The sequence below is a fragment of the Poeciliopsis prolifica genome, unplaced genomic scaffold, assembly GCF_027474105.1.
Source record: "Poeciliopsis prolifica strain line A6 unplaced genomic scaffold, Auburn_PproV2 SCAFFOLD015, whole genome shotgun sequence".
Lineage (NCBI taxonomy): Eukaryota > Metazoa > Chordata > Actinopteri > Cyprinodontiformes > Poeciliidae > Poeciliopsis > Poeciliopsis prolifica.
The window spans coordinates 3,615,490-3,642,017 of NW_026562390.1; the positions used below are offsets into that span (position 1 = coordinate 3,615,490).

Sequence of the window (26,528 nt, forward strand, 5' to 3'; positions counted from 1 at the left end):
CTCCTGTCTAAATCAAGAGAGGCTCAAGAGAAACATGACGGGAATATCACATTGGACATGCTCATATTAAAGAACATAATAAATGAAAAAAACTAACGTAGCCTGGGTTTTAAAAGCAGTCTAATGCAAATTAGGACCCATTTTAATCTGTTACCAGAAAATAATGATAAAGAAATGCTGCAAAAAAGGACTATAAAGTTTTTGTCTTTTAGAAGATGGCATGAAGAGGATAAGCTCTTCACTAGTTTGCTTGGTAACTTTTAACAGAAAATTCTACAATTATACAAAAGCAGAATTAAAGGTGTGAAATCTGATTAATTGCATTCCATGACATGGTTCTTAATATTTATTGTAATTAATTGATACATTAAAATTAACCAGCTTGTCACGATTTATCACTTTTTTTTGCATTACTTATTTTACTATGATGCACAAAAGTGCTTTTGATGTGAAATGCTTGCTGTGGTAAAAATTGTATAGAATCCAAGTTCAAGCAGAAGGTTAATACTACCTCTGCCAGATTTCCTCAACAGTGTGCGTTGAGTGTGTGTGTGTGTGTGTGAGGGGGTACGTGTGTGTAAGGTGCTGTGCTGAATGCAGCGTGTTATCAATCTGATCAGGCTGCTTGTTATTGTGTTGAAGAAATATGACACATGTACACTCCAGATATAGGCAAGATGGTAACTGTGGTATGCTTTTGCTGTGATTTCCCTCCGTTTTGTGTATTTTCAAAACAATGTTTTGTTATGTTAGCGTGTTTTAAAGACAATAACATCTAATCTCTTTGCTGCGATAAACTGCATCTGTATTATTTTATCATTACTCAGTTAAATAACATCATCTTTTCAGTAAGTATGCTTTTACTATATAACATTACTTTATTATAGTGTTGAATGACTTAATTGTTCTATTGAAACAATTAGAAGCTACCTTTCAGAAAGTATTTAAAGCCTTTGAAGTTAATATTTTGTTTTCTATATTCATATTCTGTAATCAATTTTATGGTAAAAATCAAGTTACAGAAGTGTACATTTGTAAATGTAAAAAAAAACATACTTTTTGGTTTTGTTTTTATAGAGATCACTTTGAAAGTCTCAGTCTTAGTACGTAGATGTTTCTTAACCAATGACATGGATGTTAATGAGAGTTGACTGGACAATTGATAGAACTGAACACAAGGTAATACTGATCAATACTGTTAGATACTGCACAAGACAAAAAAAAAGATGTAAGCTTTACATCCCAGTAAGACAAGAATCCACAATTATTGCCCTTTTTTCAGACTAATATTTTACAACAACGCAAAATTACCTTATTGTTAGAATGGCGTAACCAAAGTTCAGACAAAAATCTATATCAGAGTCTAACTTCCCGTCTATAAAATGCAGGATGTAAATATTTTCTCAATTTATTTTATGCTGCAAACAAGACACTGCCTGACACTGGGCTTTTGCGATTGACAATATGTCGTACACAATAGTTGTTAGGTCACACACTGCCTTATTATGCATGGGAGGCTAGTTATGTATGGAGCACAAATACTGACAGCCTATTTTTGTTTTCATGCTAATATTTATTTTGTCTCTCCTATTTCGATAACATCATACCTATTTTAAACTATTGAACTGTCACGATGATACCGGTGTCCACATGAATCCTTTGACTGAAGTCTAAGAATTTTGAGGTTGGCAGTTAAGGGGTTAATTTCATTTGCCTAATGTTGATATCCATATTTTTAGGAACATTGACTGGAAGTGAGTGGTCAGAGATATAACTCTACTTTTGAGTTGCAATGAAACATTTTGTTCTGGGTTGGAATTCCCGATACTTCATCTGAGATTGACGTCTCACTTCTCAAGGTCTCTGAATGACATACCTCATTTCAATTCTGCGGTTGGTCACCTGGGCTATGACAGGACATTAAGCTTCACAATGACCTGTTAGTCCTAGTGGATTATGCAATCCAAAGTCCCAAGGAAATGGCGATGCTGGATGCCTGACAATGACGGAACAAGCTGCACTACTGTCTCTTGTTTAAGGGAAAATGCACTTTGTTCAGAACCAGGCTGCTATCTATTAATAATGGGACAATCTCCCTAACCATTAGACCATGCTGCCACTTGTAAAATGTGTAAGAATAAATAATACAAATTTGGTTGAGAAGAACCCCACTACCATTATGCTGCATCAGACTGCACTAATAAAGCAAGGAATCCAATTGTCTCTTGTTGGCTTTTGTTTTCCAGTAAAACAAAAATGTTTTCTAAGTTTTAGCACTTTGAAATATGTCATTCCTATATGCATGGAGTTTCTCTTGTATGCTGTATAATTTCGTTTTGTAAAAAAAAAAAAAAAAAAAAAGATATTTTAAGGTTTTGAAAAATGTGTCTGTTATTCATTTGTGCCTGGACAGACACTGAGCCATGTGGAGTCCCATGCATGATCTTTTAATGGAATTTCAATACTATTAAAAGGTATTTTAATGGTATATTGCACATCTCAATACATCATATTGAGATGTGCAAGAAAGTACAAATGTGTATTTTTTTGTATTGCAACAAATGCTAATTTTACAAATAATAAAATATAGTTTTGCTTTATCTGCTTGTTTTAACTTGATTAGCTAAGTGTTTTAAATAACCTTAGCTATTGCTTGATATGATATATATATAAATAAAAGAAAGAAACAAAAAGAAAATCACGACAATGGCAAGAGTAATTGACTCCTTCCAGTAAGCCACACTATTGATCACACAGCTTTGATTCTGATATAAAACTATACAAAACTGGGGATTTTCACCGACACCTGTATTTTCTACATCTGGCAAGGCATTAGGTTTTACTAAATATACAAAAACATGTTTTGAGAAACACCAATGTCCATGGCAGGAGAAAAGAAAGTGTGACAACAGTGTTTCAATTTCAGAATGGTATAAATATAGTTTTATGTCAGATGTAAAAAGTATTGAGTCCTCCCACTGTAATAATAAACTTTTGACTGACCTCATTCATACATCAATGACCTCATTGATGCATGAATCTAATCAACATGTTTATTTTTTGCCTGGATGGTAAATATTAAATTTGATTAACTTCTTTTGACTGTAAGTAAATGGGATCAATTAATGCCACATTATTGTAAGTCTCCACACACATATCACATTGTGTAGTGTTTTTGCAATTTCCAGTATTCTTGGTGGTAGAGCTTTGGGAATTAGAATTCAAACAGACAGAAGAGAGGAAAAGCTATTGTCCCTTGACAAAGTTTTAGGGATTGGGGAGCAAATGGTTTGTGTATGAATCCATTCCACAGTAACAAATCATTCTTCAACAAAGACAGAGAGAACTGTCCTTGCACAAAGTCATGGGCAATAAATACAAATGACCCAAACAGTCAAGCACATGCACACAAGCGAGCTGTGGTTCATCTTTGCCTTTGTCGACACTCGTCTACAAGGACACAGGGTTCTTTTAGAAAAGGTGTAATGTTTTGTTGTTGCTTTTTTATTCCACCTTTTTATGGAGCTCAGTCAGCATTGCTTCACAGCTACTGGCTCAGAGCCAAATATCCAAAAATGGGCTTTTCAGACGAAAAGTTTTCAATAGAAATGCAAAATGACAACAACATAAGCTCAAAGTGACAGGACACAACAACCCCCTTTCATGCCAGACAGCATTAAAGAAAAAGATTCTTTAGCTTGCAAAGCAATCAAAGGTAGAATGTACTCTGGGAGCTATTTCTATGACACCATCATTGTACTGATTCTCATATCCCAAGATATAACTCTCTAAAAGTTTTACTGTCTTTGTCAACGTGATGAGTTCTGGTCTGAAAAGACATACAACAATGGGTAAGATGTATGTGAAAGAATTTTTTTTTCTTCTGTAGATGGAACTCTATCTTAGGGGTTTGAGATTGTGCAAGTTAAATAATTAAAGAATCATTATCAGTTTGTATTTTAGCTTAATTTTTTTTGTGTCTTTTGAATCTCTAATGAATGTTCCAGACACTGTTAGATCAATGCTACAAAAAGGCCTATTGATCACCAACCAACCAAGTACTGTTGTCCATGCAAAAAAAAAAAAAAAAAAAAAAAACAATACTGGTTTGAGGGCCGTGCAAAACATATCAAAAACTATCACTGCCCTTATTTTTTTTCTTTTCCAAATATGTCTTATGTTGGAGGTCTGTTTGTTCACAATGTATCAGGTAAAATGTGTCTCACAGAGTCCAGAACCAACTTTGAAAGCCCGGAGAGTCACTTCCAAAAAAGTTTTATTGCAAAACAACATTAGCCAAAATTCTACTTAAACTGTCTGAAAAAAAGATTAGATTCCTGGCATCATTAAATTATTGAATAGTTTATCAGGAAGAATTGGGGACAATCAGAACAGGCTCTCCGATTTTTAAATGGCACAAGAATACATAAGTTTGGATTTAATGGGTCAGGAACAGCAAAATGGCTTTAGAAACAAAATTTATCTCACAAATGGACTCTCAATTCAATATTAGGGGACTTTATTTTGGCAATCTATGAATGAAAAGCTCTTTTTAAAGACTAGATAAATTGATTTGTTAAGTGTATTTCTTTGAAATTACAGCACAGTCTTTCATTTCCAGTATTGACTCTATTGAAACAGAATATGAATCTTTTTTCAAACCCCAGTTAAAGAAATATGACCTTATCTGGAGCCACTTTATATGAACCTTATTTTTATACATTAGTCACACTTTGCTGGGTACCCACTACAGGATATATATAACACTTGGTACTTTGAGATTATGAAAAAGAGTAAACTGCTCTACAAATAAAATATAGTATTATTATTACTAATAAAAGCTCCCCAAAACTCTGTTTTAATGCTTACAGCCATATATTTTGTTACTTTTACAAAGGGGGAAAAAAAAAACAACTGCCGTACTGCATTTGGAAAATCCATCTCAAGCGTTCCACTCAAGCTTTAGTGCAGCATTAAAATGAAACATCAAGATAATAAAAATACTTATAAACTACCAAAGAATATATTACCAGGTTTATTCAGTTGCTGTTTAACAAAGCATAATAAATGAAGACATTTCAAAAGTGTTTAGCTTTCTTATCCGAAATAGTGCTTTAAAATATATTTAATTGGCTTATAATCTATTATATAGCAATGATTATTAAAACGACCACTTTTGTTCAAAGTTATAATTTCAAATTTAAGATACTGATGTATCAACTACACACATCATTAGTTACTCACCATTAATTTCTAGGTTTTAAAGAAGTCTTTATTAAATCTAAAACACTTACACACTTCTCGGTCAATGCAAGTAATTTGTTTTTGGGCGGATCACCAAAGCCAAATTAAATAGATATGAATCAACAACTAGATTTAGCTGAGAGTGGTAAGGATAAATACATGCATTTGTACATGCACACAAAGCAAATATGGAGCTGAAGATACCATTTTAGAAGTTCTATTCTCATCATAGCTGAGAATCATATTTGAGAATAGCTGAGGAGAATAGAAGTCCGAATCTCATCAGCAACAGAGAAGCCACAGTTCCTCTGGCGCTGGCAACTGTAGCTCACTGGGAAGAGCATTTGCTTTGCAATTGGAAAGTGGGTTTGACTCCAGCTTCCTCCTGCCACATGTCAATGTGCCCCGGGGCAAGGCACTTACCCCATGTTGCTCTCCAATCTCCATATCTGTTTATGAATGTGTCCATGTTCGTGAGTGCAATTTGGTGCATGTGATTAGTGTAAATTGCATTGAGGGGCCAGAAAGACTAGAAAAGCTCTATATAACTTAAGTACATTTATGTGTTCAGACTATAATCATAAAAAAATGTTTTAGCCAAAGAGCAACATACTCTTTATAGCAAATGATTACCATTTATTACTTTAGAAAAAGTATATTTAATGCAATATTCTTTGACATCCTGGAGGCATTGTACAGCTTGTATGACTCAATTTATTTATTCTTCTATACAGCAGGTTACATAAATATTGAACACATTACCATTTCCCCATTGTAAATATATTTTGAAATGTGATGAAATTAATGAGGGGGAGGGAGGATTTAGAAACTATGCAGCATATTTTAAAAAATCAATAGAATTCAATAAGGGCAAAAATTAACCACATTAAAGTCTCGCTGCAGAATCATTGATCAGATTATGAGGAGTTGGTAATTAATTAATTAGCCTAACACCTCAAGATACATGCATGTTCCTCTGAACCTTATCCTCTGTGTTCATGGCAGAAAAAAATGCTCTGAAACAAAATTCACTTTGTCAACTTCAAAATGCTAAACTCTTTCTGACCCTTCAATCATCATGTCACATTATTCAGTAGGCTTTTTTTTGTCATCAATGACTGACTGGTTGTGACCCACTGTAAGCTTCATTAGACTTCACTTCAACAAATGACTCACTTGTGACTACACACACCCATCAGCCTACTTGTATTAGTTTGTTCTTTGAAAATTGTGCAAGCCAAGGTGAGTGTATATAGCCTGACTGTTGAGGTATAATATTCATGGAGAGTTTTTTTTTTTGATCTTGTTCTCTGCTTTTATCTTGAGTGTATTTGAAGAGAAGTACATGTACATGAAGACGAACAAAAGGATAATAATGAGTAGCATTACAATTTATATTTTAATAGGTTCAATTTAAGAGACCAAGTAATATTTCTTACACTGAATTTCCTTCTGACTAGGGCAAATAAAAGCAATCCCAGCATTTTTTTTTTTTTTTTTTTTTTTTTTTGTGCAGTCACAGGAGATGTATTTTATGCATAACATTCCACATGCCATTTTGTTTTGGTGTTTAAGATTGGAATATTTGCTCAAGTCCAGAGAAAAAATTATACTCAAATGTGGGCTTGATGAAAAGCATCCTTAGAACCTGCTGAAAGGGTGTTTTATACTTGTAATGTCAGAAATGAGCCTCTAAGAACGGATAGTCTAATTTATGAAATTGAATGTATGCCAAACATTGTTGCCAAAGACAAAATAATCCTCTTTCTGAATAGATTCTTCAATTCAACAATTTTGCACAGATAGTCCAAATGACATTAGGACTATCTGAATGCATTTTGCACAGTTTATATCAGGAATCAGAAAGCATAAAGTAGCTAGAGTTTGCGAAATTTGGAGCAAAAATAACTTTAACCTGATAGCTCACACATTTCAACTTATGGGTGTACTCATTTTTATTGCCAACAATTTAAAAAAACATCTGAGTTAAAGAAGCTCTACTACGCTCACTGCGTTACAGTATGGTATCAAAGTGACATACCTTCATTCCTGTACTTATATATAAAATTTCACTTATCTAGAGAAAACATACTGCATAAATAAATTACTTTTAGTTTTCGGGAAGGTGCCAGTTGAGAAACACAAATGGGGAGAATGATGATTGGTCTATGTCTTACTGGGAATTCCTTCTTAATGATTGATGAGATAAGAGTTTCACAACAAAAAAGACAAGTACACAGCAGACCGGACGTAACACAAACAGACAGAAACACTCAAGCGAGATTTGGAGATTCCATATCTTCGTGAAAAACACTGCAATTGGTTGGAAATGGTCCATTACATGAAAGATTTTATCAGACAGTCGGGAATTCTGAGTCTGTAGTGGTCAAATTGCAGAACTCCCACAAAAAATATTGGATTCTACAGACATTTGTCATTTGTTTCTCCTATCTGACTTTTCTCTGTCACAGTGAATTCTAATGCCTGACACTTAAGGGAAGACAACTGAAACTAACTGACAGAGTGGATAAGTTTTTGTTTTTGTTTTCCTGCCTTGTAATCAAATGTTATTAGGAATCCAGTTCCAGGAAGTTTGTTTTATCCTCATTTTTCTTTTGCAACTCTGTATAACAATCAAATCAAAATAGTTTGATGGTGAGAAAATATTTTTTTCTTACCAATCTTCATACTAAAATAAACACATTTATTTGTAGACAATTTTATAAAGCCCAACAAGTTTTTTTTTTTTCACCTTTGTCCAAGTGGATTATGGGTCTATGGAGAGCAGGGGCAAAAGTGGCTCACTGAGCTTTGAATGTTGCTGATCCTTGTGTTCTATACAATGCTGCCTTAGGCAGCAATTCATAGCACCCATATCAAAACCACTACCTCAGAAAAGCAAGTTGCTTGATCTAGGGCGGCTTTAATAAGGTCAGGTACGAGTCTGATTTTATTCAAATAAATATGTCAACTCTTATGGTTTACCTGGCAGTGACACCCCTATATGATACCTTATTATACTTCTTCTGGTGTCTGAAATTTTTGAATTCCTAATGATGTTTCTACTTAATTTGACTGTTTCACACATTGCAATGCCCCAAAATTATATGATGTAATGGCTTACTGTACTCCTACCGCTAACTTCCTGCTGTATTCAGAGAAACAGAAACTTGAAATATTTGCTTCTAAGCTGCTAATTTGTCTTGAAGACTAACATAATGTATACATATTCTCAAAGCATTACTTTTTGGTAGCTGGAAGCCTAATTGATCAAGAGTTTTAAAGAAAATAAATATATAGGTAAATATATTTTTTTAAATTCTTAAAATGTAGAAATATTTGGACTACATTTCTTCATGTATTATGAAGGGTTTATGCTTGTGCTTTTTCATCCCTAAACCGCTAGTAAATAAGATCAGTATCACTTCACTAAGTCTATCTGCCAGTCTTCGAGTCAGTCAGACTGTAATTCATCTTCCAATGCTGTCAGTCAATCAACCAGATGAGCTCCATGTTGAATTTATTGCACACTGCCTGCCAAACAGAGAGCACTGATTACATTGAGTGCTACTCCGGATAATGAGAACGATAGCAGTTCCCTCACTGCAAACGTTATATGGCTTAAACAAAAACACATAAATTTTTGTGCTCCTTTACTTGTTTTCTCCCGCTGTCTGTTTTCTCTGATGATACATCAGAGAGCAGTTATCTCTCATGAATAATTGATTACATTTAGCTGTCTGGAACTGTCTTTTGCTGTGATTTGTGCAGAGATGCACAAATTATGACATGTTTTGGGGGGAAATTCACATTTTAACAGCAATGTCCTCTATGTCCATGATTTTATGGTGTTTTTCTTTGTTTTGTTTTTTTTGTGTTTTTTTTGTTGTTGTTTTTTTTGAAAATGTGCAAGTGCTTACTTATTTGGAAAAAAAAAACAATAGAACTGTGTTATCTAGAATATCTAGTATTCTACATACTGAAATATTTGTTTATTCAGCAGCCAACAGAACAATTAATCTCTTATCTTGAGCGCCAGATGACTGAAGCAATAATATATGTCATAGGTCTGAACACATACATCTACATCCACATAAAAATTATATATATACATGTTCAATAGATGACAGTGTTTGTTTTCTGTCTGACATCTTGCTTTCAAAGAGTGTGTATCAATGCTAACTAATTTCATCTGTCTATATGAGCCCCTATGCACAAATTAAATTAGACTCAGCTGTCATGCATGATAGAGGCCGGTTACAAGATTGCAAGAATTAATTTGGTTTAAACAATTTGCACAATTCATTCACAGGAATGGATAAATAGATCTGTGTAGGAAAGCATACGCCCAGGTATGTTGAGGAGCCACCAACCTGAGTTGAATGCTCGAGAAATAAATACAGCTATGACAGCTGTAATACCATGGAATTAGTTGGGGAGTTAAACTTTTACTTCCTGATGTCTCTCATTTGCTCTCAGTCCCTCTGGCTTTGGATTGCCTAATCTTTTTCTTTCTTAACCCTTCACTTTTTTGCTGGGCAAAATTAGACAGAATGCGAGATTAGGAGTTGGAACAAAGGTAAAAATGTAGTACACCAGCTCTTTTAGTCACATGGAGAAAAGTAAATGTCACCATAGGTGGCAGACCTTCTTTATATCTCTATATTTTAAGGAGAGTTCAGAGCAAGGATTTCCAGGGGAGAAAAGTGTAGACAAAGGGAAAGAGAATGAAGTATTGTATCAGAGAGTGTTGAAGGAAGGGATAAGATGGAGAGAGTCATTACAGGTGGAAATTTTCACCTCCTTCCGCCCCCCCACAAGATGCCATCCTGGGCGGCCGGTGGCCATGTCACATTCAAACAGCCTTATGGTAAAAACTCAAGCTGGAATAAAACCAAAACATTATCAATCAAGCTTCCTGAAATGGGGCTTGTTATGAAAAATTAGACAACCACTGCCCTAAGCTATTTGTATTTGTGTTGTGCTTCGTCACAGTATTTAAAAATTTACTGGGAAGGCACCTACTTATTGAAATACTAATGCCTTTGAAAAACATTCTGGGGCTTTCTCAGGTATAAAAACAAACCAAAAAACCACACAGAAATAGAAATATAGCAAATACATTAAGGTGGCAGAAGATCCCATACTGGAGTAAAAGGAAAACACAATTTTTCCTCTAGGTGTCAATATTCTGGTCCTCAGTGCAGGTGAAAATTGACTTTTAAATAGAATATGATTGACTCTATCGCTATTAGAAAAACGTAATCTGGAAGAAACAGACATCCAGGCATCAACTGTTTAATGAGCCCTTCAATCATCCAACCCTTCCTCTGATAGCTGACCAATTTTAAAGTAAAGCTGCTTAACAGTGCTTCAGGAGTCAAAGTATATTCAGTTTATAAATACAAATACAAGAATATAATTTTAATAATTTTCAAGTATGAACAAAACATGTCTATAAGAGGTTGTACGATTACTGAATAAAACATAGTATATTACTGATTTGTTAATTGATTTAAACAATTAACAAATGACATTTTAAAACAAACAAAAAAAAAAAGATTCTATTTCAGTTGACACATTGTTAAAACCTTACTGCAGCATTTTAAAGCCAGAATATTTAGGTTGTCCAACAAAAATTCTGGTTGGAACAAAGTACACTTTGGAGCATAACATTGTAATTTCAATTTCAGTCACATTGTGGTTTAATATTTACTGTCATATGCTTGGAGATATTGTTCAACATGAATTTGAATAAATTTAGAATGTTTGTCACCGTCATAAAAAAAAAAAAAAACATGATACACTAGTGACATGAATCAAGTGTGAGTTCAGTAGGACCCACTCAAGCCAACAGACCATGTAATACTGGTGAAATGTAGTGTGTGTTAATGCATGATTATGTATTTAGCTGTGTATTGCATGCACACTGGAAAGTCAAACTCACAAAGTATGTAAATTAATTGATTTAAACAATAAAACTGAAATTTATTCAATTTAATAAATTCTTGAGCTGTACAAAGCTGATATATTTCCCATCAGTGACACTCTCCTGCCTACAGAAGGCTTCCATTTTTAAGAATCACTGCTACACCTGCAAAACAGCCTCCTTTTACATTAATAATAATGACTAAAAATAATGTTCTCCTTCTTTGAAGGTAAGGTTATTAATCCATTTCTTTAAGTCATAACTGGGATGGCAAAAGTTCAAGTTCAGCTTAGCAATGCAGCATGTGTGGATCTAAGGCTTCTCTGACCTTGTTTACAATGATTGCTTTAAGTTGGCATTAGGTTTGTTTTGTGCTGCAAAGAGAAAAATGTTATTTATTTGCATGTGTTCTTTTTCCCATTTTGTTTTGCTAAATCATACTTTGCCATTTTCAAAGAAGGATTAAGTAGCATGAATAAATTACTCTTTCTAGATGAGTGTATCTTTTTCTTCATGTTTTCAGCTCTTATGTATTACCTTGTAAGTATCCATCTCCAGTCTTTTCCACCAACTTAGTACTTAACTCTCCTTTTCAAAGCATCTGAATGTCTGTTTTTATACTAGGAATATTCAACACAGCTTAATTGGCCTTACCTTGGAGCCTGCCTCCCTTTCTCTCAGTGGGCTTTTGCCTTTCAATTATTTTCATTTTTCTCTGTTGTTTCAAGTGATGTTTTATTGAGGGACTGCCTTTTGTGGGGTTCAGATTTCCATCCAATGTTCTTTTGCCAGATTTTTTGTCAGCATGAATCTTTAACTGAGTTCCGTAGATATTCAGTATGCAGACCTAAACACCAGAGTGCTTGGCTTTACGCTTAAGGAGTATTTCTGGTGAGGAAATAATTCCTACATCCTGTTGTAACTAATGTTTCTGACATGTGGTGTTAGACACTGGAAATGGTCATTTTGTTGCAATTTAAATGCCAGCTAAAACATTAGGATTTCTGAACTTTTTAAAAATTGCTTTAACATCAGGCCCAGTAAAAAAAGAAATTACACATCTAAACTTGCCAATTTTGCTAAATGTATCCTTTCTGCAGATATATTGTTTCACAGAATCTCATTCTTTCTTCTGTGATTTATGGCTGTCAATAATCCAAAAGACTCAAATGGACCTATTACCCTTTGGATAGCACAGGCATACACAACTTCATTTGAAAACACTGTGTGCCTATATCAGTCTGTACATTTCTAACAAATGGATCCCAGCCCAATAGAGGGTTTTTTCCATTTTCTTCAAATGTAAATGAATAGCTGTTTGCACACATGAATTGCGTTAAGTGAACAATTTTGTGTGGCTTCAGAGAGACAGACCCTGGAGATGTATGACATATAAACATGGTGAGAAGTCAGTGTTGGTGCAAATCACAAAAAGTGTTTTTGTAAGTCTGATCCAAAAGCTATGGCTATATCAAATTAAGGAATAATTTTATTTTGGGTTAGGTAGTATCCTAACAAGAAAAGGAACAGAACTTAGATATCGAGCATAAATGACACCAAAAATTGGTTTTAGTCCAGCATTGACTGTTTTTATGTGTTTATACCTTATACCTTAGTTTATGCAAAGAGTTGTCAAAACAACACAAATATTTTCCAAAGTTGAAACTATGTATGACTCATCCCACTGTTTATATATTTTATTTCCTCAAATGTGGCCTTTTTCAATTACCTATTTTGATTTTTTTTCTTTTTCAGAACAGCACAAAAGAAACACACTTTGAATTTGTGTTGAAAATATCTCAATAATTTTGATTATGAGTGAAAGTGACTAGGTTCTAAAAAAGAACAGAGGTGGAGTATATCTATCTTTCTCACATAGCCAAATGTTTGATATTGCTCTCAGTTTCTTTCAGATCATGTCTCGGCAACTGTTCCTTTCCGGCATTAATTACTACTGTGGCTGACTTTCTGACTTACACTGTCTGTTTCTGTTTTTACTTCACTTCTCTTACATTGAACTTTTCTGTGCTTTCCAGTAATACTCAAATCCATTATTCCCGTTACAAAATATACTGTGTGTCTGTGTTCGTGTGAGAGTCTTGTGACACAGTGACGTGCGTCACTGTGGACTTATTGACATCCTTGGAGTCTTTTTTGGGTCAGCTGACCTAAATAGTCCATTCTCATAGGTTATTAAGTAAAAGCCAATCTTCACTAAGAGTCAAGTGACATACTGACTTGTATGTTAAGCTCACACCCTTCAATGGCTTGGCCAGATTGTGCATTTTGTGGAAGCTCTCAGAGGAGCAGCTACCATATCTTGTTTCAGCTTTGATTTTGAAACATTCTGGTGATGACCAAAACAACATATGGATGCCAACTCATCTAAAGCAGACAACAAATTTTGCACCTTACTGCTGCAAAATGTCACAAAATACAAGTACAGTTATCATTCAATGAGATAAATTGCAAATCTAAATTCAAGAAAAAAATGGGACAGTAAATACATCTGGGCTGGTAGGAGATTCTGACAGTAAAATGATATTATATTGTAACATGATTTGTTTTCATTTTTATTTTAATACATACAGGCACAACATAATAAATGTAATCTAAAATTAGTAATAGTTTTGTAAGAAAATATATTTGTTTGTTTTGGTCTTTACACAGGTACACCCATTAGTGGCTGATATCAGTTGGGATAACTACTAACATAGAGCCATAGCTTTCTATATTATAGATGGGTGGTGGCCCTTTCGATTTTCACACCACCATGTGTTTGTGATCAAAAATATTTCCATACAAACATTCATCTTTATTTGATAAAAGCCTTTTTTGTCAGCCAGGTGTTTGGTGTGTGAGAAAAATAAAAATAAAAAAACATGGAGGATAGGGAATGATGCTTTACACAACTTGTAAAATGTTGGATGAGTACTGCATTTTTCTTCTATGTCATTAAGAGGATGTTTGATTACATGTTGAAAATGATATAATGAACAGAATGTGATTTACAAATCCTTAAAACATTGATATTCCCTGAAATCATTATTCCAGCTCATGATACACGTTTCTTTAAAGCCATGTAAAAGAAACTGGAACCTCCAGCTGGAGACAAAGAAAAATATCTGGAAACGAAAAAAACTGAGGCACCAGTGAGACAAAACAGCCAAAAGGATAAAGATAAGATAAAAAAAATTATTCCAAGTTAAGAGGAAGTAGAAAACAAAGTTGAAAAAATCTGGTTTGAAATCATATTTACTTTTAGGAAAAAAATAAATAAAGAAAAAACAGAGACAGAGGTTAAGGTGAGATAGGAAGGTCGAATTCTGTTGTAAAAAAGATAAAATGCAAACTCACCAAGCTGACTGCGCCTCTGAGCGTAGGCTACCACCACTGCGGCCAGAACTACACAGCACAACGATGTCACAAGGTTTGCCATCTGTAAACACACACACAGCAAAGTCAGGAGTGCGTGTGAAAGCAGGGGAGCGTGTGTGGGCGCCTGTCTTCCTGGCTGACTGACTGACGGACCCATAGACATCACCATGTAAGAGATGGAGCGATAACCATTTCCTGCCTTCTCTGAATCTTGCACTGTCTATCTTTTTTTCACTTCATTACACTCCCTAATGTGTCCTTTTTTTGTATACTTCAGATTTTTAGATCAAGTTATCTCATTTCCCTGCTGTTCTTGTCTCACTAAAGTTGTTCATATTAGTGCTTGTTTCTATTTGCTGTGATGCATATTCCCCTTGTTTCTGACGCTTTCCCTCCATTCATCAGCCTAATGGGCCCATCCTTACTGGGACGGGCTATGGCCAGCAGCCCTTAAAGGTATAGCACAAAACAAGCAAATACATATATATACATATATATATATATATATATATATATATATATATATATTCATGGATAATAATTTGCTTCACAAAATAAATGTAAGTGCCCACATTTTACTATGCGACTCAATTTTTGAGAGTTGCAACCTGACACTTTGAAAATTGAGTAAGTTTAATGTTTAAGGTTTTTTTTTTTATGTAATGTATTTTTTTATCTCATCTCTACGGTAAGCAAAATGTGCTATGTGTCACTAGTAAATCATAAATTTAATCATTCAGAAATAAATCTTTACTTTGAGATGTTGACTTTTTAGCATGTCAATTGTCCATCTCAGGACTTTCAAGTTAAAAACAATAGCTGGGGCTCCTTGGAATTCTTGACTGTGTCCAAGTACAGCTGAGCTGCGTGAAGTCGAGGCTGCGAAGGGACTTAAACCCAAAACTTCCCTTCAAATTGTGTCTTTTCCTTCGGATCTCCATCTACTCTACCGTCTCTTGGCTGTTGCTGTGTTTCCTTTCTCTGTTCATCAAAAATATATAGTTGGCACTCATACACACAAAGGTTGTCTATGGGTCTGACTACTGCTGAGATTTGCACTGAGTAAGGTGTATGCGTGAAGAACAGAGTGAACACTTTAAATAGAGCCAAAGAAAGGAAGTGAATTTCCTTGTACTTTTCAGGCAAAGCTCCAGCTGATACCAACGTCTGTCATATCCCATTTGCTCTTGCTCTATGTTTAGCTTCAGCTATGAACTTACTTTCTTAAAATTCTGATTCTTGCTTTTTTTCTACTTTCTGACTATTGCTTGCAGAGTCTCTCTCTTTCTCCATCTTCATCTCCCAATTCCCAATCTACATATTGTATCCTTCACTCATTATATGTTAGGCGGAACGTGAAACCGACAACAACATATTAAAGCATCTCACAAAGGGGAAAAAAAGAATACATAACTGCAAGCACTGGATTGAAGTTTAGGAACATGAAAAAGCTTTTATGGAGGGAATAAAATGTCAGAAGGATCAAGAACAGTCTAAGACATTCCACACTCAAGGGAATTTTCATGAATCACCAATTATAAGGGGTTTAAGAAAAATATTCAAAAGGTCTAAGAAAAGAACCTAAGATGTTTGTTTAGAATCATTTGGGAAGACTAATTAGGGCAGTGCTAAAGTTCTCAGAAAACCTTAAAATTCACTCTAGAGGTATTTATTAAAATGTATGCTGTTTGGGAAAAAAATATCTAAATGCTGTTAATGACAGGTAGAAATGATAAAATAATAAAATAAATTGTATTCTATGAGCAGTTCTACAAATACTATCAATATTAAGTGTTTACTTTTGAAAACCACTAAGTCCTCATTAGCAAAGACGTTTGATGGGTAATGCTTGTGAGTGCGATGCTTTCAACCTCAGCGCTTCATTTCACCATTGCAGACTAGTGTTTCCTCCTCCTCCAATTAATTATATTTTCAAGTGATTGTCCTTTATATGTTTTAACTTTGCACAGGCTGCACAATATTCTGGCTCAGTTTGGGCTATAAACTATAAAATACAGTGTTTCAAAATGTACTTATGTTATGGAACACCAAATCATCAAGTATTTGTGTGAGGCATCTTTCTGTTTTACTGATCACCAAATGGTGGAAGATGCCTGTGGTAGAGGGAGTTTTAGTCCATATCCTATTGGGCCAAAAGCTCAAGCTGGTAAGGAGAAATGGGAGGTCTTGTAATGTCAAATCCAGATGCATAGTGGGCACCTGTCATTAAGTTCAATCAACTTGTTGAGTGTTTAAAGATTGAAGATTTATGAGTATCTCTTATCTATTAAGGAGTTGAAAACAATGTTTTCATTGTAGGTTCTGGTTTATATGACAATTTGCTGACAATCATGTTTCAGAAGCCATTAAGGGATGGCCAACACACCAAGGTGGATAGGTAGTTCTGAATCAAATTGTTTTTTTTTTGTTTTTTTTATAAATTCTTACCATAAAATCTTAAAAGTGATTCTGCAATCTTTAAAATATTCCTACACTTTTCCACAATTACTGTCAGTCTATAGTTTTGTTCTTTGCTTTGCGTGCATACGTCTGTGAAAGACAGAAATAGCTACTGAAAGTTTGCATGCACGTGAATGTGAATTTGTGTGATCATATGTGCATTTTAGTGCCTGTATTTGTGAGTGATTGGCAGCTCGTATGTATTTCATCTGAAGAGATGTTTGGGAGAGTGACAGGGGATGAAATTAAAATTGCATCCCTTGTCAGAGCATCACAATCCTCTTTGTTGGTCATCATTTTCTAACTACTGGTTAGCCCATCACCATCATAACTAAAATATTTGTGTGTTTCTAAAGGTATGTGCATTTAGTAACGTTTTGCACCCATCGAGTGCAACTATGTGAGCATAATAATGAGTGTATGTGAATGCTGGGAACTCCAGGGGTATTTAGCCTGTCTATCAGAAAACAATACATTTTTGAAATCTGACAGCTTCAGATCACTCACATAATGACAGACAGCAGGCGCTTAGAGGTGCAATTTCACAAACTCAATCCAACCCCCCTCATCCTCGTCCTTCCGACCATCTCTTTCTCCTAACCCTTCAATTTAGCCCCCTTCCACTACTTCCTTATTCCATATTTATTTATTCATTTCTCACTGGAGAGGAAAGGGCTGAATAGGCGTGATTCTTTTGGCTGCTTAATTAAAATATATAATTCATCTGCATTAAATTATTTTGCCTGTGCATTTTCTTTTTTGAGTCCGATTTGGGAACATTTGCATTTAAATTGGAAAGCCAGGAGGGAAATACACTAGGCAGACTGGGTTGTGTTTAAAAATAGAAGACATTCTTGATTTAATATATATATATATATAATATTTTTTTTATTACATACTTTGTTTATCCCGTACTTTGCCATTTTTTGCCAAAAAGAGAGATTGATGTGCAGTAACTCTCTAAAAACATTAGCTTGTTTGTACGTTACTGAAGCATCTCAAACAAATAAAAAACTTAAAGATAAAAGCTAAGCAGCAGCGGAAGGACAGAAAAGAAGAAATGTTTTTCAAAAGTAAAAAAAAAAAAAAAAACCTGGAAACATGTCACATTAATTATTTACCAGACTACAAATGAGAGCAATATGGAAGACTGGGTATAACAACGCCACTGTTAAAAAAAACGCCAGCGTCTCATTTAGATTTTGGCAATAAAAAATAAAAATGGATGATGGAAGGACGTGGAAAACAGCTCTGGTTAGATGTGTCCAAAATGTTACTGTTGGCCTACATGCAAAATAACGTGCAAATTTAAAACTGCCCGTTGACCTGAGCAGACCATCCACAGCCTGGTGGAGCATTATGCTATTGGGGTGCTTTACTTTCAGCAAAGACAGAAAAACTGATCAAAGCTAAAATAAGTATATTCTTAGAAGACACCAATTTGTTCCCCATTGACAGGTCTCACAATAATAAAAAAGCAATCTGGAAAAATACAATAAGCAAAGTGTCTTTGCTTGAAAACTTGTATCATAATCTGGGTAATAAACCTATTTTGGTTTCTAGCAAAAACAGTAAGTTGTAGCCCTCAGGAACATCAATCATTGCTTTCAAATGTGCAAGAAAAGATGACTATATATGGCTTTCATAATTGTCTCCAAGCCTAACAGAAGGAAACTGCATGTGAGGAGTTTTTGTCGCAAAGTAAAACATCCATCATGTGGGAGAATGTTCCCTGTTCCCCCAACAACATCAAATCAAAACAAATGATTTGGCTCTTAAGGTACCTTTTTTATTAAGTAATGTGCTGGATTGAGATTTATGGATTGTACAGACAATTACTGAGAATGTGATGCTGAGAGACTGAGGTGCATTATCCAGCTGGGTCCTAGCTAGAGGTGGTTGGTTATTTAGCCAAAACCATCTCGTCCGGTACCACAAAGAATGATGAGTCCATAAAATCACACCTTACCTTCTGCCTGTTTTATGTAATAAATCACACCAACACTATTCTCCATCTGTCGGCATGGGTTGTGAAGAGAGAGAGATAAAAAAATAAAAATAAAAAATAAATAAACACTGCCATGTGTATCTATGCAAAAAAGAAGCTAAAACGTTGGTTTGTTTGGGAACTTTGAGAGGATAAGTCTCTTGAAAAATAAAACTTCTCTCAAAGTCAGGGAGATATAGATATTGAAATGATGGCATTTATCCAAGAAACCTAGTCTGAGATGAAGAGAAAGGGTGAAGATCTTCACACTCTTAGAGGGGGATAGCTGTGATTTTAACATTGAGAAAAAAGGCAGAAAGTTCAAATCTCCTATCTGCAAGTTGAAAAAGGACATCTGATCTTGAGAGAGCTCCATGTAGTAACTAAAAGACTTACTTTTAAACAGATTTGTCCTTCCTTCAGGCAAGGACAGGACAGTCTTCTCAGCTATAAGAGAGCTTCTTGGATCTTATTCTATGTCAAGTTTTTGAGTTCACATTGAGAACATAAAGAATGCCAAAAATTTAATGACAGAGTATTCATACAAAACATACATAACTAATATTGGCATTTCTGTTACAGCACCATTCAAGCTTTTCAAAATCATTCATTGTAGGTATATAATCTCATTCTTAGAAAAAAAAATTACATATAAATCCATTGGCTCTTCCTTTGTTGTTTATTGTAGATCGGTTCACAATGGTGCCATGTCCTGAGGGAAAACCCAGACAATACCATCTCCTCAGCAATACACGGCTATATGTCTAACTCTCACACTTTAACTTTCCTGCTCATCCCACGGTCTTCCCAAAGCAGACGTACATTAAATTCTGGGTCTATCCTGAGGTTTCCTCCCAGGGGGCATTACAGTAAACTTTTAAAGCGAGAGCCAAAGGAGACATCCGACTAAGATGCCAGATCTACCTCAACTGACTACTTTGGAGTTTATAAGCAAGTATTCTTATTAAAACATCTGTTAAGCAGCTGTTAGCACCTTGCTGTAAATACATGGTAGAATGCCTTTTTGCCATTACAAAGGCATATAAACTTCTCAGGTAAAATCTCATCAGACTGGCACAAACAGAAAGTGGTTGTTCTTTTTGTTCAGACTCTTGGGTTCTCACTTATGGAATATTGTGTATAACTTTACTCACAGCTGTTCAAAAGGTTATACTGTGACTAGAAAGTAAAAGGTCACTTTTTGCATGATAAATAGGTTGACTATGTGTCTGGTAAATAATTTCTTTGTTGAACTGTTTGTATTATCCTGGTGAAAGACCCAATGATGACCAAAAGATGATCTGGCAAAAGGTTATCTGGTATCTGGTAATTCAAGATGAAATAAAACTAACATTGTTCCACTGACTCTAGATGCAGGCATGTTTAGCTATTGTTTTGTGGCTATTTGAATAACAAAAGAGAAATCTTGTTTGTAATCAAAACTGCACAATGACCAATTTTTAATTTAATTCAATTTAGGTAGGTAGTGCCTACCTAAATTGTCTTTTAATGCATACAATGCCTGCTTTAAAATGTAAAGACATATATGCATTGTAAGTGGTACCTCCAGTCCCTTTGTTGAAAAAATTATATTTCACATAATTTTTACCCAGATTGAATAACTGTACTCACACATAGGGTTTGACTTTTTTAGTGCAAGATAGATTCATTAATTTTAAGGATTTTTATACATTATCAGAGTTGCAAATAATTGTGAGTAGTGTTCTAATTATAAATTGTAATGAGATTCACGCTGAATATATCAGCATCAACATTGGTATTGGTATTATACCTCCACTTTAAAACCTGACTCACAAGCTTGTTAGTTTTTTAAATGTGAAAAAGGTAGCGTGTAAAAAAAAAATGGAACTGTGTTGTTTTTCCACTCTTCCAGCTGCAATAACATTTATCCAATATTTAAGAGTGATGTTATTAACTGACAGGTGTTTATCCACATAGGTCTCCAACATTAATCAGCTTAAATGTTAATGAGTTTATCCTGCCTGTGACCCAGATGGCCATAACACCAGAAAAATAAGCATTTATGGCACACTTATCCATCAATAACTGTCCCAAGCCAACTCACATTTACACAAAAACACATAACTAATCACAGTAGTATAGTAGCACCAACTGTAACCTTTAATGTCAAGCTCCACATCCAGTATTGCAGCTTCCTCATTCCCATAATGCTTTGGTTTGCTGCGCTCGGTAACACTAATTCTCTCATCAATCACACCGCGTTGCGGCAGATTAACTACAAGCACTGAGGAAGAAGGGGTGGAGTGTGGGGTCCAGGGCTGATAGTGTGTCTTCTGGCATTTTGGGAACAGCGCACACAACTGGCATTTAGTGCCGAGTGTTGATAGCTGGACGGCTGTGACCTTTTTCACAGTTGTGCTGACTATAATTGCTCACTAAAGACAACGTCAGGCGCATCTCCAGATGTAGCACAGGTTGAGTACTTCAATATACACACTTACATGCAAGTACACAAGGAATTAAATGCTTGGAGCTCTTTTGAATGACAGGCTTTTTGTTTGGGGTGATAAATTTAGTGACTGATCGCATGTGACTGCTTTCAGCTGGTTGAGATTTAGAGCACCTGAGCAACTTGGCAACTGTGTATCATGTGTCAAAGAACGGTATTGCCGCTCCTGCTGCAGCACGTTCAATGTCACAGAGCTCAAATGCTGCAAACCTGAAGAGCCAGGCATATGTGCTAATCCTAAATTGTCTCTTTAAAGGACGTTATGGACACTACAGTTTCAGACCTTCAATATTAGCTTAATCCTCAACAGAATGGACCACTTTTCTCCAAATGTTCTGCTTTTGCCAGAACATCTCAAACTTTTGCATGATAACTTGTTTTGAGGAGTATCTTCAGATTTAAAAAAGTGGCTATAAATGTATGTGTGTGAGGTGTGTTTTTGTCTCCACCCGGCCATCTGGACCTCCTTGTGTGTGTGGAAGCAGATTTAGGTGGTTAGAGAGCTCTGGAAAAACACACTGTTACCTCCAGCCCTCTCACCTCTGAACTCTATAAGTGTATCAAAGCTAAGAAAACAGAGCACTTTGTGTGTCTGCATGCGTGCATGTGTATGTGTAAATGAGTGTGTGTGTGTCGGCATTCTTAAGTTCTACAAGGCTTTGAATGATGGGTGTAGGCTCCCCCCTTTGTGAACAGCGAGCCTCCAGGAGCTGCACAGCATGTGTGTGTTGGTGTGTGTGACGGGGAAGAGTGTGTGATGTACAGGCTGTGATGTTCTGAACAGACGTGTTTTTACTGGGAGTTAATCAGAACCAGAGCTCAGGACTTGCCCACTGTGGGTCAAACACTCACAGACGCTATCCCACCTTTGTTCACCCAAATTCAAGAGCAAAGGTCTGCATCCAACTCACAATAGTTGCTGCTTGTACTTTCTATTAAAAGAATTTTAAAAAAGCATAAAATCATACGATTTTTGATTTCATACACATTGTACAAATTACAAGTTTCTACCAGCCACTGAGAAATTGTACAAGTCAGTGTTTGGTTTTATTTGATATGATAATGAATATTTATTTATTTATTTTTTTTATTTATTAGTTTCTTATTCTGTAAAAATAACTGAAAAATATGTCTCAATAGAGCATAGATTCCATCCATCCATAATATCTGGTTATCTTTGCAAGGTACATTCTGGACATGTCACAAGACCAGAGATCAAAACATAATGTAAACCTCAATTTAAAAATAGACAAATATAAAGTTGATTTCTTGAACTTTCACAGACAACGCAGCTTCAAAGCACTGTGCAAATACATGAAAAAAAAAAAAACGTTCCAAATTTAATCCTGTAAGACTGAAGAAACATTGGAATTTTTAAATGGAAAAAACAAAACAAGAAACAAAAAACAAATGAGAGTTTTTACATGCAAGTTGAAGCTTATTAAAGAGTCACAAATAAAAGTTTTTGATTAGCAGATTAGGAGCTGGGCTAAACTGTGAAACTGTGTCTATTTCAGGAAGAGCTGTAATGAGTTACATTACTTTTCAACTTTTGTTGAACAATTTTCAACACATTTCAGCAAATATTCAGCATTTATAATGGGAACACAGAAAATGAGCTGAGTCTAACTATTTATTTACAACTGCCTTGTTCCAAAACAATTTACTGTAATAATTACAATAAAGTAATGATTAGAAGTAATTAATTGATTAATTGCTATTCAGCTCATCAAGCACACATTCTGTTGTGAAGATGAACAATTTGCATTAAATTAACAATCCATTAAGATAAGCATGGACAGTATAAAAGATAAAACGTTACTGCAGTGGCTGGATGATAAGCGTAAAGAAAATTGGACCCTAACTCAAATTTTCCTTAAGGACCCATAAAAACAGACTCTTACACTAGTCTGTGGAACCATATTTTGCAATAAGAGTGCTCTTAATAGTGGTTCACAACTTTTGGGTAGCTTGACAATGGTATGCATTTACTGTACATGGGGTAGTTTGCTAAATTTACATTTATACTGACCACGTAAACTCTGTATTAATGTCTTCTATTGGAGAGTTATGTGCAAGCTATCCTTAAAAAACAGAGAAATAAATTATTTTTATTCTGAACTGGAAAGTTTTCTCTCTATTACATATCTGTTCATTCATTTAAGCCCCCCCCCAAAAAAAACAAAAAAAAACAAAGACTCTTAGAGCAAAGCAGTCACTCATTCACAAGCCAAGATCAAGCATTCCTTATGGCCAGTCTGATTAAGGGCTCTTCTCTTCCAAAACCTAGTCGACGTTATTTAGGGAATAATTGCTTATTTCACCGTCCCAAAAGGAGTTCACCCTCGGGTGGACAGTTTTCCCTTCAATAATCAAAATAACTAAATGCTACATATCTATTTCATAAGATACTGCAGGTATTAAAAAGAATCAATTGGCACTTTATGTGCACCTCTGTAGAATAAAGACTGGAGTTTTAAACACAGGCCTTAAGGGCAAAATCATAACATCACACAAGGTGGGATGCAAGTAAGAACTATGTTTAGTCTGGATTTTCAAATATATGTACTTATAAATCTAAACAGTAAAAATTAGAGAAAAAAATAGAAAGCTGACACATTCTCTTGTTGACTGACTCCAGTATTGTGCATGCTAAAAGTGTGTGTATTTACTCGACACGTCTCCCAAGTCGACTCAGTAAACATAGCAGATACAGTTCCAGCACAGATCAGGCTTGAACACACTCAAACACCCATTACACATTCACACAACCATCCACACATCCACTGCACAAATGCTATCTGTTAAACTGTCCACTGATTTTTTTTTTTATTTTTTTTTTACCACCAGAGGCTATTTGTGGAGTTCACTCCTGCAGTTTGGCCTGGATGGAGGTCCAATTATCAGTTGGGTGGCCTTCTACAGTTGGGTGGCACAAAAACATACAGGCCACACATGTGGCCAAAAAAACAAAAAAGTGCAGTCTGAAGACAGCCACTTAAGGTAATTATTCTTGTCAGTTAATCATGTCCTAAAATATCCACAAACTATATATACTTCTTTTCATTTATTTGTGCCACAAATTAAATGCAAATATCCAAGGCCCACCTAATATGAAGGCGGATCACAGCGCAAGGCTGACTTGGTGAAATTGGTCAATACACTTTAAAATCAAAGACATTAAGAAAACACAAGTGGAGAAAAAACTAATATTTTCCATTAATTTGCTCATATATTTATGCAATATAAGAGGCATCACAGAGCTAAAAAACAAAACAAAAATAAAAACATTGTTTCATTCAATTTTAATTTAGTTATTTGCAAAACTAGGAAATAAATGGGCAACTTACTGAACTCGTTTGACACTCTTTAAATGCTAGGCGGTGCTTTCTAAGTATAGTGGTCTATAGTGGCACATTTATAGGCATTTACTCTAAACAGTGTATGGCAATTTAAGTGGAAAGTCTTCAGTTTTCAGCACTGTCTTTATTCTCAGCCATTCCTGCATTGGTTTGATGTGGACTGCTTTGCAAAATAGCTTGAAGTACCCTTTGTTTTGTTTTTTTGGATGCAAATTAAAAAGAACCCAGCTTATGAGAACTCCTAAAAGCATTTTCACATTGTGGTGAAAGAGGAAAATGCCATAATCTTTGTAAATATGGCAAACTATGAACTATCTAGAAATTTACTACTTTCCATCATTTTTGACCAAGAACACAAGCTATAAGTTCTCTGAAATATGCATAGAAAAACACCACATTGTTCACACAGATTATGCCCATGCCAGGAGTTTAACTTCCAACAGTCTTTCTGTAACAATCCGGCACTCGCGTTGTGCAGGATGTTCATGTTCCCAAAAGTTAAGTAAGTATACATACAGGTATAGTCAAGCTGTAATTGGTAGATAGTTGTGACTGTCTACCAATTATTTTTAATGAGGATTCTGTACTTCGAAATTAAACAAAGTCCCATAGTAATTACCTGAAGGACCATCTATGTATCCAACAGCGTAGCTTCCTGAGAAATGTAGATTTAGGCACCAAAATGAAACCTTAATTTCAGAGTGGGTGAAGTAAATGTGATGGCCAAGAACCTCAGCAACCAGATAAACATGTTAACTATACTGGAGCATTCACTAAAGTACAGTTGCTCTCTGTTGCTTTTCTGTGAATAACTACAGTTTATGGCTAAAATAGCAGCTCGTGGGTTTGCCTTATGCCATCGTTGCCTTGTTTGCTCACTTGATTTACTTATGAAAATCCATTCGTACACAATGTACTTGTATAACCGTTTTTATTAGAAATGTTATCACGATTTTGCACCTACCTTTCTGTGCAAAGCACTCAAATGTAAGAGCAAGGTAATGGAATGGAAATGATGGCATTATCAAACTAAAAAGAACTTAGGGATGCTTTATACTATGAAAATGATGTATAAGAGGACAGACTGGATGTGATTTCATAGTCGTGCACACCTAGTGATAATGATGACTCAGGCGTGCTAAATGTAAACTTGCTGAACAATGAGAACATTGCATTACATCACAACTGCATGCTTAGTCACCCCGGAACAGGTCACCTACTGCTGAACGCCACTATTCCGGAGATCCAAAATTAGTCATCGCTGACTTAACACAGATGTCACCATCTGAGCTCACCTTGCATCTGAATCTGCATGTACACCTGTGTGTGTTTTCACTGAGCACTGCCAAGAGAGGAAAGCTTATTCATGATCTCGGTCAGCTCCCTCTGTTCCCCGCGAGCCCTTAAGGCACACATCCTGACAGCAGCGCTCTCTTACTTTCTGTCTTCGTGAAGCTATAATTCAACTTTTAAGCTGGGGCTTTCTGTCTCACTTAATACACATCTCATTCCACATTTTCCCTTTTCACCTTCTGTCCCTCCAGTCTGTCATCTTCTCCAGGTTTTCAGTGAGTTTCATAGTTCCTTTCTTATTAGGTCTCCCCTTTGCCTCACACAATTCTGTTAACTATTCAAATCTCTTCCTTCCTAATGATTCATTCTGTACTCTCTCTCAAC

The 26,528-nt window shown here is 35.3% G+C and overlaps 1 protein-coding gene across 4 annotated transcripts in view; it reads right to left on the minus strand.

The window, feature by feature from the left end:
- Positions 1-26,528, minus strand: part of cntfr (ciliary neurotrophic factor receptor) — a 224,472-nt gene that overhangs the window by 119,589 nt on the left and 78,355 nt on the right. For all 4 annotated transcript variants that reach the window (XM_055040732.1, XM_055040729.1, XM_055040730.1 and 1 more), the window contains one exon: positions 14,531-14,612. In XM_055040732.1, coding sequence (XP_054896707.1) covers positions 14,531-14,612 — 82 coding nt within the window. The remainder of the gene's footprint in view (positions 1-14,530; positions 14,613-26,528) is intronic.